A 13223-nucleotide genomic window follows, 5' to 3' on the forward strand; every position below is an offset into this window, starting at 1 on the left:
AGCTTTTAAGTTGTGGCTGCAACATTTCAATCGCTATCGGACCCCAGGAAAGGTAATTCTAATTTTGGATGGACACGCGTCTCACACCACGCGGGGACATGGACCACATATATGTGAATTATGTGCCGATACTTAAAATTGATCTCATTATTAATTTTTTACTCATTCCAAACCTATAGTGTTAAAAAATTTAAATTTTATTTTTAATGTTGTGTACGATCCGATTCACCCCGAAAATTGGGGCGATTCGGATATTTTTGTTTTTTTTGTTTTTAATAGCTAATTAAGAAAATATATGTATGATTGAAGTTTTCAAATGTTTATTCCATAGCTGATTGTTACTTCTTACGTTTTTATCAATAAAAATAACATTATATAACACTTTAGTATGATTTGCTCAACCTCAAAGAAAAAGTGATCCGATTCGCCTCGGTCTACCCTATCGCTAATTATAATTGTAAAAAACAGTGTTCTAGATTTCTGCGTATTCCTTTTTCTGTAATAAAGCAAGTCTATGAATATATTTCCTAGAACCCCGCTGCATTTTCTAATATTCTTGAATGAACATATATTTTCCGTAACCAGAGTACGTAAACTAATTCAATATTAAAACTATCTTTAGACCTTGTAAGGTTAGTGGAAATAAAAATAGATTTCCATATAAATCTTCTATTTTCAATCTTATATAAATAAACATTTTATTAATTTGTCCCGTAGGCGTTTCTTCTCTGTTTATCCAATTGAGTTAAAACTTTACACAGTAATTTGTTGTTGTTGTATAACACACAATTGTTGGCCCTTGCGTTTCACTCATAGTACCATCACCGTACAGAAGGAAGAGTGTGAATCGCTTAGAAAAAATTAAGAACGACTAAACATTTCCAAAAATTATACTCAAAAAATCAAATGTTTCAGGAATTTTTGATTGATTTTATAGTCTAACATAATTTTGTTCATTGTTCTCTTTAGATAATAATGTAACAAAACTTTTAGTTTTAAAAAGAACCTTCACAGTGACTTTTTACCTGTCCGTCTGTCGTCTGATATTTAAAGCTGTTGTATGAAAATGAATTGAAACTTTATTTGTAAAGACTTTGTACGTGTGTTGCATCTGTAAATGTGGGAAATTATATAATAATGAGCTTACTACAGAGGTACCGGGAACGAGACACAAAACACAAATAAATTAACATTCACATATAGTCTTGGTCTATTATTATTTCCTTTTATAAATGCATATTCCTTTATGACAATTTGTTCCGCTTTGCGCATAAACAGAAAATAAAAGATCTCAGGTTTTGACTTTTCTATCGTAAAGCGTTTTGTAAAACGAATTTAAAAAATAGTAGCCGGAGGGAGGCGTCTACGAACCACCCACCAACCCCATTCTAAGTATCCTGGAAGTGTATTCAAAATGAACAGCAAATATGTTAAAGGTTAAAAAGATTGAAATTTTATGCACTAACGTCAGCCAGATAAGCTCGAAAATAAGCCACATGGTAGTCGTGGTGGTGTAACCCATAGAAATTGGCTGAGTTAGAAATATTAATCATTCTTTGCGTCATGCTTTAGCTACCATGGTTCGAAAATGTTACATCATATATGCCTGAAAATCCACTATTTACTTCACTACTTCTTCAAATCGGAACTAAGCAATACACTTTAATTATTACTTGAATCTAATATAAGTAATGAGTAATATTAATAAAAAAGTTGTTTTGAAGAACATAAAATGTTATTTTAATATCCACATCTTACTCATGGGCTTACTAGAACTTCTGTATATACACACAGAAATCAAGTCTAATGTCTCAATTATGGTAAAAAATCTTTGTTTAATATTAACTGTTTAATATCTGAATATAATAAATAATGAAATTTTGTTGAGTTTACCAGTCTTATTAATTGAATGTGAAAAAAGTTTAAATGCAGCGCCTTTAAAGCATATCATTGTAGACATTTATATGAGATATTCGTAGTAGTATGTGTGTATTCCTTACCTGCTCGAGCAATCTTAGCTTACGTCTTTGAGAGTGCTCTTCGAGTCGATCCACATATTCGCGCAGTTCTTCGATCTCCTCTTTGACTTGCTGCACGGTGTCCAACTCTTGTTTGATGGCAACCATGTCGCGTTTCACCTAAGGATATTTTTAAAATAAAATTTACCGAAACAGTGAACAAAATATGTTAGACAAATATTTTTTCAAATTTACTCCTTGTAATTTATTTAGCAGTTTAAACTATACGATAATGAAAAATGTAAGGATCATTAAATATTATGGTATAAAAGGGGTGAGATTTTAGATTAAAATAACGAATAATATTACCTCGGAGACTTCACTTTGGCATGATTCGACGCTCTTGGTAAGTTCCTGAAGTTGCGTACGTATTTCGCAGAGCGCGACCGTGGTCTCCAGTTGTCGGTCGCCCCGCTGCAACTCGTCGAGCTTGGCGGACAGATTCATGCTCATCACGCTCACCTGTCTCTGAAGGCTGGTAACAAACAACCCTATTTTAAAATACATATTCGTATTTAAAAAACTAAGTGAGGTTTTGTTTTAATAAGCGGATTTAAAGTTGGTATTATATTATCGCATCGGCAAATTCAAACTCAAACTCAAACTCAAAATTCCTTTATTCAACATAGAAGCATTACACTTACTTATTGATGGTCAAATTAAACACTACCACCGGTTCGGAAAAAGGAACACCCTGACCTGAGAAGAACCGGCGAAAGAATATCAGTGGGTCTTTTTTTTGTCAAATTAATTAGATACATAATTGTATATGAATAGAAACAGCCAGGATGCGATCGTTTCATTCCCAAGGTGTACTATCAAACATAAACTCACTAATTGTAACTTTTCGCACACAAGCGTTCCTTAACAATTTTTTTAAATTTGGCAACAGAAGCATTTTGAACGCTTTCTGGGATCCTGTTGTAGAAGCGTATACATTGCCCCACAAAAGAGTTACTGACTCTATGCAGTCGAGTAACAGGAGTAACAAGATTATGTTTGTTCCTTGTGCCAATGTTATGAGAATCACATTTTCTCATAAAAACATTAATATTTTTTCCGTACATACAAAACATTACAGAATATATATTGAGAAGCAACAATTAATATCTTAATTTCTTTAAATTAATACCTTAATGATTCCTTGGCTCCTAGGTTATAGATTGCGCGAATAGCCCTCTTCTGGAGCACAAATATATTATGGATAGCGGCTGCGTTACCCCAAAGCATAATACCGTAGGACATTATACTGTGAAAGTAACTGAAATAAACTAGGCGAGCCGTATCAACATCGGTAAATAATCTCATTTTTTTGACCGCAAATGCCGCAGAACTCAGTCTACCCGCCAATCCGTTTATATGGGGGAGCCAAAGGTAACTTGGCATCAAGAGTAAGGCCAAGAAATTCAGTTGTTTCAACTGGATCCATCGATTCCCCATTGATAAGTACATCGGGTTTTACATTTTACACGTTTGGTGTGCTAAATTTTACAATTTTTTTTTTTTATTATTCAGCCTTAGATTATTTACGCTAAACCAGTGTACTATATCAGACATAGTATTGTTTACATCGTCATACTGTACCTGTTTCCTATTAATTTTAAAAACCAAAGAGGTATCATCAGCAAACAATACTACATCATGTTTATTCCCAACAAGAAAGGGCAAGTCATCAGTCAATCAAAGGCTTTGGATAAGTCGCAGAAAATCCCTAAGGCATCCTGCGACCTCTCCCAGGCTTCATAGATATTTCTTATAAGTTTACCTGTGTCGGTAGTCGAGCGACCCCTCGTAAATCCAAATTGTTTTCTATGAAGCAGATTGTATCTATTGAAATATGCTAATAATTGATTTAGAATTTTTTTTTCAAATATTTTGCTGAGTGTTGGTAGTATTGAGATTGGCCTATAGTTGTTAGGATCTGAAGAGCTACCAGATTTAAATATTGGAATAACTTTACTATGTTTCATTAGGTCAGGAAATACACCACGTTGAACACAATCATTGAATATTATTGCAAGATAAGGTGCAATCATCTTTTCAATGATTCGGCAACTGCTGGAGAAGAAATAAGTAACTTAGTTGTAGAAACTGGTATGTCAGCAAAAAAATTATTAAAAACTGAAGCAACTTCCCGTTCACTATTTATGGCTTTATTATTATAATTTAAGTTCAATTCGGAGCTGCGACTGACACTTCTACCAGTTTCGCAATTAATAATTTTCCAATTCATTTTTATTTTGTCATGTGCATTCTTAATTCTATTTTTTATAGTTTGCCAAAAAGCACACTTTTCTATAATATAATTTTGAATAGTTACTTACATAGTTGGTAAAAATATATTGTTGATATCTTTTTAAAAAACACAGTTCTATACGTAGGTATACAATTATATTTTTAATGTTGGATAAGAGCACGCGATGCATGAATCCTTAATTTGAATTCCTCAATCATATTTGTCCAGTCCCAGAATAACAAAGACAACTAACGCTAAACATAGGCCTATACACGGCCCGAGAAGGCTAAAAGGTTTTTGCTAAGCAAAAACGGTTGATATACATTCCATTTTGGACTGATGCTATACTTAGTTAGTACCTTTCATGACCAGATACCGTCAGCGGGTCGCCCCACTGATTTTTGTGTAATATAAAATAATTTTAATTGACTTATTTAACCAAGAAAATTTATGTCTTTAGTTTTTAGTTAATTAAAAAAAACTGATTAATATTTACCTCCATTATTATTATTTATAAAATTTAAGTAAGTGATTATTTAATGTGTCTTAACGCCCTAATTCGTTATACCTACCAACCTTAAAATATCCAGAAAATAATTATTTAGTCAGAGGAGAGCAGTAGAATCAATAAAAATCATAATGTATATGAGGCATCTTAATGCACTCTGACCGCACCCTATGCTAACAAATAATTTATAATTATGTTTGCGAGTGACAACCTTATAGCTAATACATTACTCATAAATAAATGTATTTTTATAAATCCTACGTTATGAACGCGCAATGAAAATTTAATTTATTCGTTGCAACGAAAACAAGCAACTAATTGTATAGGGGGTGCGTACGATACACTGCACAATGCAAGTGTATTATTGGAAAGTACCTATGTGTGTGTTCTAAAATAAATTCCCACGCTGACAAACTATGCTCTTAAACTAGCTTGTATTGTTTTCAACTTAGTTAACTGTCAGATTATTTGAGTTTTCTATTTCAAGCCTCTTGTATTGGAAATATTGTGCCAAAAATGATTTGGCTGCTGCTAGAGCTGCATCTTAATTGGAATAGAACATTAATTTCAGACATAACACTTATTAATATTTATTAACCAACAATTTTAAATCTATATTTAATCTCGTAGTGGTTTACATTATAAATAAAGTATCCGGAGTAAGATTTAACTTGGTACCCGCTAGACTGCTGTTAGGTAAATATAAGGAAGGAAAAAAAGCAAACCTATATTACCCATATTTAACAACGTAAACTTAAATAATATTATACTCATATATATAATTATATGTTTTCAGCAAACCCATCAATAAAGACATGTCCTATCATCGTTATAGTAAAGAGCAATGACCTGTTGTTTCGTGTACCAAATATTGAGATTCGGAGTTAATCGGAACATTATTATTTACCGTCAGATCAGATGGTTAAGATGATAATTATAACACCTTACCTACGACGTTCCTCATACTTGTGACACATTTTGAAAGCACAGATTACCATGTTTATTTGTGTCGGAGAGTTTGAAATGCGAGTATGTTTTTAAATCGAAGTTACTTTCGCTATTTATTATGTATTAAATAACAGATAAAATTTAAAAATTTTGAGAATAATCCAATGAGAAGAAATAAATTTGTTATTAAAAATCCCGTATTGAATAAAATAGTACTAGTCCCACGACTATCTCGTAGACTTTCTCGTAGACCTTAACAAAGCGTCCAGACCGACCTTGAAGGTTTCTGGTCTTTGGTAGCGATAATAAAATAAACATTATTTAATTATCGCTTCGTTCCATTGATTGGAAAAGGAACAGCCTGCAGGACGATCATTAAAAAATAGTAATCATTTGCTGCAGAAAACGCTTATTGGGCTAGTTAGAAGTCCGGTCATCATAAGGAAACTTTTTGGCTTGTATGACCTTAAAATATGATTTAATATCTTCGAAAGAGATAATAATACCTTGGTGGTATAGAACTAAAGAATCATTGATATATTAAAATGACGGACGGCTAAGCAATAGGCCTAGTGAAGATTTTGTCATAGCAAATGTCAGATTTGACCGTATCAAAGGTAGCATTGTAACAACCGATTCAAAATCACTGCATGATGGAGTGTCTGAATTTAGCAGCGTTTTATACCACTTTGTATCGACGTTTTAGAGGGTCAAAAATAAACTGAGGCTGGAATAACAGGCTTATGGCTTGTCATACTTAATTGACAGATCGACGCTTCGATTTTGATGAGCGGCGAATTAGCCGGAGCCGCATGCAGCACAGTGACTTTTTGAATTAATTGATGGTGGCCATTTTAGATCGTCGATCGGGCGGTTGTTTCGAACTATGCGGTAATATAATGACTCGACATGAGGAATGTCTCCTGTATAATATATATAGCATGCCGACAATGGAAACAAGAGCGCTTAGTTTGACATAGTCCAATTTGTGACCATTAAGATTTTGACACTTATTTTTGGTATTATGATATCCACTTGTTTGACCATGTCTCGCGTAGCTGCTGAGGATCAAATATTCAAGAACGCTTGAACTCCGTCTACGTCGATGCAAATTACAATTAATTCCTAGATACTAGACTCGTATTTTGTAGGAATCTTGTACTTTTTACAATTGAAATTACATTGATATTTTATTTATAGATAAAAAGCCCTGAGCATTATTAAGAAAAAAGCGCATTGCTTACACGATACAGAATAAATATTCTGATTCAGCTGCAGTTCAAAGTATTAAAAATTGTCAATAGAATAACCGATTGGTGGGTGGTACCAAATGAGCTTTTTCCATTCCCAACCACAAATAAAATAATTATAAGATAAACTCAGAACACGGTATTTTTTCTGTTTTACTTTGTAATATATAGTTTGGAATGGTCATGGATTCTAATAACAGAGCAAGCGCAGACAGTATTAATTTGCTATTGAAATATCGACTAGTACCTACTCGTACGTGCGTTACACTTCAGTTCCTTGTTCATATCAAACATATCAGATTTCAATAGCAGTCTCGAATCGCTCCAAATGCCTTTGAAATGTTTCAAAAGCAAACGTATATTGATATTCGCTTGCAAATCTGTGAAAGACATATGTATTAAATTCCAGATAATCATCTGAAATAATCAAAGCCTTCCTTGTAAGGAAGACAGGCAATCATTGAACGGGAGGTTGTCTAATCATTCCAATAAAATTCTCCTCATCTCATTATGTTTTCTGTTCCAAAAAAAATACAGTCCAACTAATATTGTATTTGCTTTGTATTTATACTAAGGTTATCTTTTTATAAATGCTCTTTGTGTTAAAACACTAGGTTGCATAATCCACCAATTGGACATCTGCTTTAATCACTTTCTTTAATGTAGGTGAAAGTATTTTTGAATTCATGACTGAAATTATACTGTTGGTACATTCTAGAAAAGGCGTTTGATCATAATTTTTTTTTAATTTAAACTAATCTACGTATTAAAAATCAACTGCAACTATATTAAATCTGTTTTGAGAGGGATATGTGTATAGTATAAACATTTTACATATTTTTAACAGTATGACAAATAGGATTTAAACCTATACCGCAGGTCCACAATTTGAAATATCGTATCAGCCAATACGAGAATAAAATGCTGAAGTAAGATTTGGAAAAATATTGAATAAACAAAATATGGAACAACGTGCCAGAAACATCAAAGTGTGAAAATACCTAATTTATACAATAAGCTTAAAAAAAAGAAGTACAAACAACGTTCAAAATTGTCGTACTACAGATTTATTTGTAAACTCACGAGGCATTTCTTTACAAAAAACGTATAGAAATCAAACAAGGACATGAAAAAAAAATCATTCTATTGTCAGCTAGGCGTAGCGTAGTGTAGCCCCGCGCTACATGAGCTCTACGCCTACAAAAAGACGGAGTGTATGTTGATTCTAAAGTTTTTATCTCACTAGATTCTTAAACAAAATAAACTTCGATTAAACGATAAAATTACTATTCAACGTAGAACTAAATAAGGTTAATAAAATATTAATTTTGTATACAAATGTTATATATGTATACATATATACCGACATTTTATTATACATACAAATTTATTTATATAATTATTTATATATTTATGATAATGTACTTTTGATCGATTTCGGTGATGATGGATATTGTTAAAGGAGAATAGCCAAATGCGCTAGAGGTATTTAAGTGCTACTACTGTATGCGTAGAAATAGCTGCACTCTCTATTCCTCCACTCATATAATCCGATGAGACCCTAATCCGACACGTCCGGAGAGTTCCCGCGCAGGACCAAGAGCTTAGTGTGCTTTATATTCTTATAAAATAATAAAATGTACTATTTTGAATATAATATAAAAAGCCCTTGCAGCTCAGAGAACTGAAACTTCTTATCGGGTCCTAAGTATTACATATTTAAATAATAAGTTTCCATTCAATAATATTCAATAAAAAAATCCTATAACATATGAAATAATATGAATAAATATCGGTATTATTTTTTTTTTAATTTAACAAAAAGACTTGCAACTTGGAAATAGCTTTATGATGAAAAGTAATACATTAGCTAATGGCGGTCACTTGTGAATGTAGTGAACAATCTAGCAGTACAATAGCACTTAAAATAGATCTTGTAGTTTATAAAGAGATGTAATATTCTTTCTCGACAATTTCTTCTCGAATAAGATTTCTTCACACTTGGAAATGGACATTGTTCAAGCGATAATGTTTTTGATCATTTTATTATGTAAACCTAAAAAAAAAATTGTAGTTACAAGACTTGGAAGTCTGTGTATTAATAAAACTGTATAATTAAAAAGCGAATATAATCAACAGTCATGCTTTTGCATGTTATAAAGCTGTCAGTAAGTCAGAGGAGATAAATTTTAATTTTCGACATTTCGTGATATCCGTCGCCTGGAGTAGAAAGTTGAGCACAAAAGACTTTTGCAAGTAATTAATCTTTTAGCTAGTATATCCGTTCCGAATACTTGATTCAGTCGAATATAATATTCGTGTAATATCATTCTATTTGCACATGACAAAATACTTAATTAAATATATGTACTGATTAAAATGGAAGCAAATACTTTGAACGTCGTATAAACGAATTGCAAAGATATAACGTTACACATGGTTATTTCGGTGGTAATTAATATCTATGCAGGTCGTATGAATTATCTACCTCGGCCTCAAAGATAAATTAGCGTTTTTTTAAAAAAAAATAAAAAATAAAACACCCAAAATGAGTATGATATATATTGATAAAGTATCTTATTCGTAGTTTTTACATTTTTGACGTTCTAAAATCTAAATTGATTTTAGTACCAAGTTTGCTAGCGTCTGGACTAACCCCTTTTTTGTTCGACTGCAACCCTTACACCGTTATACTCATAATTGGCTGTTTCAATTGAAACAGAAACTTGAAAAAATGCTTGTTGACTTCCAGACAGGATATATAACATACATATATAATGGTATTTAACTAACATCACTGTATTTTTAGATATTGAAAAAGAGTAACTACTGAGTTTCTTGCCGATTCTTCTTTGTAGAATCTACATTCCGAACCGGTGGTAGCTTTACTGAATATAGTTTGTTAAATGACGATTCAAAAGTGCTTGTAAAAGCCTACTTGGATTATTATGATTTTGATTTTGAAGTACATGCTCATGTTTTATATAACAGCATTTCTCGAGATGAATAACAAAAAACCACACTAAATGCGTCTGGTTACAGTGTGAACTATTAAAACACTTTCTTAATGTATTGAATATGTTTTAAGAGGGCAAATCTCCTGTGATATGTAAGTATATAACCGTTTACATTATTGAATTAAATGAATTTGGAACGGTTTAATGTTGGAAATGGTAATGGAATGTTCACCACTGGCGAGAAAAATTTATCGCCACATTTTTAGTTAGCAATTTGGGTAGTATTATAATAGAAATGTGTGCGCAACATTTAAGACACACATAGAGAATTATACAAGCTATTCATACTTATAGATTTGTAAAAAATTATATAGTTAATAGCGCTCATGCTGGAATAGCCGCTTTCACTGCACTTATAAAAGGGATAGTGAGCCAAATATTTATCAGTTATTCAAACGAAAAGTCTCTTTTTAATAGAATCTGTAGAAAAACGTCCTAAATAAAAATAACTCATATTTGACAAATGAATTGTTACAAATTTGTTTTCAAAAATTTCATTGTAAATCGAACACTGCTCACCTATGAAAATTAGTTGTAACTTACTTCTGTAAGCACTACACTAACGAGCAGATCGCTGTTATGAAAAAAAAGTATTCCCGTATAATTCGTATAATTTTTGAGAAAAAAGCAATGAAAACTTGGCTAAATGCACAATATTAAGCTCCAATCTTCATGTTATTTCCTCAAAGCTACATCGTTAACCGAATAAATAGGTACCTATGCAATTATAAATTTTTATTTCTTTAATGACTGAATTTTTTTTATTGTACTAAAGATATATTATAATTTGTTTACTTTTTCAAAATTACCATCAACATTGAAACGCAACGCAGAAATTGGCATTACGCGCCTAGCGCTCACAAAGGAAAGTTAAACGCTCGTCGTGTGTTACTCACACACACTACTAAGTATATTGTCTCTCGGTACCCGTATAGCGCGACTAAGACGTATGATCTGAAGTATCGACTATAAAAAATGTTTATATTTAAAAAAAAATGTTTAAATTTAACGACAATACATTGTAACGACTTCAAAAAAGGTTATTTTAACTTAGATAGGTATTTTAACTTACCTTAAATTAAAAAAAAAAATAACCCGTATCATACAACAGTTGGAGTCTAAGTTTCGACGGCAAGATTTGATAGTAAAATTACTCAAGAAATCGTAAGCACCGTAAAATTTACGGTTACCATGACGATCGTTTTTAATATTTTACTCAATAATTTTATTTTTTATATGTATGAGCTGTGTGTATACCCAATATATACTAATGGCTGTGCAGTGGTTGTGCTTATACACACATACGCAGTAACACGCACACAACTTAAAAATGACAGAAACTGAGAAGCGGTAATTGGAATAAGTGCTCTTAATTATATCTGAAATGGACTGAACGAATACATGATGTATTCTTAACTATTTAAACTCAACTTACAAGAATTAACACATTTAATAAACCAACTGCTTTATACATTGAGGACATAAATAAATATATACAAATCAAAATTAAAAATAGCTACGGTACAAATCATGACCACGTGGTTGGTGGCAAGAATGCTATCAACATTTCCACGTTGAACCGCGATTCCGATTCTCTGAGCGAAAAATAAACCAGCCCTGTCACCATCGGAGGCAATAACACGGGGTGTTACATTATCTATACAATACAGTTTATAATGCATAAACTTGACAAAACGGAAATGTATACTGAAAAATGCTTATTTTATGAAAACTTAGGGTAAGTATGCAATATGATAATATACGGCAAGTGAATTAGTTTTTTTTCGATATCATCATTGATTCTGCAAAATAAGTCATTATATTAAATACTAGACCTGCGACTCCGTTCGCGTTACTTTAAGCCTCAAAAGTAGGGGTATTTATTATATGGTTGATCAATAAATATTTAGATGTATTTTTTTTATTTGGGAACCATTTTTAATAAAACAATATATGTTACCCAGAGTTACTGCAGTAAATCAGTGAAAACTGCATCCAAATCGGTAAAGACGTTTCGGTTAAAAAGTAAACAGACAAACAGACAAAAATCATAAAAAAACATATTTTGGTGATCTATTGCGTTAATAAATACCCCCAGAACTATTTTTTCTCAAATATCTTCTATGTACGTATTCGATCAGTTACGTAACGTATTTTATTATATGTATAGACTTATCAAAAATGTGCATAACTTGATACGTATGTACATACTTATGCAAGCAACATCCGAAAATTACAAAGTCAAATTGAAATCTGGAACCTTACAACTATTCATTTATGAATGTATTTTTATAATTTTTCCAAGCCAATATTGAGCTTTCAAGAATAGGATCAAATGGTTTCAAGTGAGAAGTTAAAATTCCTATAAATTTTGAATTTTTCATTTAAAATATATCTCAAACGAGTATAGTTATCAGCTTTTGTAATTTTGATGAATGAATGTCTCGGCTGTATGGTAAAATGGTGTTTATATATCCAGTTGTTCACAAAATCATCATTATAATATTTTTATGTAAAGGGAACGAACGGTCCCCGTGGGAATGGTTTGTACAACATAGCATGAGTACTTGTAATACTTTATATAAAAATAAAAACAACAAGCGGATTCATATAATTAAACTAGTCATGTACCGGATGGGATATTCTATCGGAAAACACTGTAACGCCAGTTTTTTACTTTTAAACAGAATTCTAAACACCGATTTCTATGTTTCTAACATCAGAATTTTTTGAAAAACACCTAAGTTTGATAAGTAATTTCTGTGCAAAATTGCACCCGTTAGGCCCACCGGCCGGGGCTGTGTGCTGCATGTGAACCATTCATTTTAAAAAGTGTATTAAGTTGTAAGCTGTTCGTCGATTTGTTACTACAAACGCACCTCGCGAAAGCGATTGTATCGGTTAAAAAAGTGTGGTTATTAGCTAATATCATTAGCCAACATATAAGACACATTTAATTTCGAGAAATGTTAGGATTCTCTGTGAAATGATAAATAACTATCTTCAAACATGTATAATGTATATATTTCAATATAAGTCAACGCGAATGGAATTTGGAGTGCAGATTCATAGCAAATCTATATCGAATTTATCATTACGTACATAGTAAGCTTAACAATAATTTACTTGATTGATACACACTTACATATTCGAACTGAATTACATAAATGCAATAACAACTTAGTTTATGAATAGGTTAATAGATACACTTAAATACAATAGTAAATATCTAAATAATGAAAACAT

The 13223-nt window shown here is 31.8% G+C and overlaps 1 protein-coding gene across 5 annotated transcripts in view; it reads right to left on the reverse strand.

Annotated features, from left to right (window-relative positions):
• Glut1 (Glucose transporter 1) overlaps nt 1-13223 on the reverse strand; it is a 43768-nt gene that overhangs the window by 11414 nt on the left and 19131 nt on the right. For all 5 annotated transcript variants that reach the window (XM_026640771.2, XM_026640779.2, XM_026640747.2 and 2 more), the window contains 2 exons: nt 2328-2493; nt 2001-2138 (listed from right to left, as the gene is read on the reverse strand). In XM_026640771.2, the coding sequence (XP_026496556.1) occupies nt 2001-2138; nt 2328-2493 (304 nt within the window). The remainder of the gene's footprint in view (nt 1-2000; nt 2139-2327; nt 2494-13223) is intronic.

This window comes from Vanessa tameamea, chromosome Z (genome assembly GCF_037043105.1).
Source record: "Vanessa tameamea isolate UH-Manoa-2023 chromosome Z, ilVanTame1 primary haplotype, whole genome shotgun sequence".
NCBI classification, from domain to species: domain Eukaryota; kingdom Metazoa; phylum Arthropoda; class Insecta; order Lepidoptera; family Nymphalidae; genus Vanessa; species Vanessa tameamea.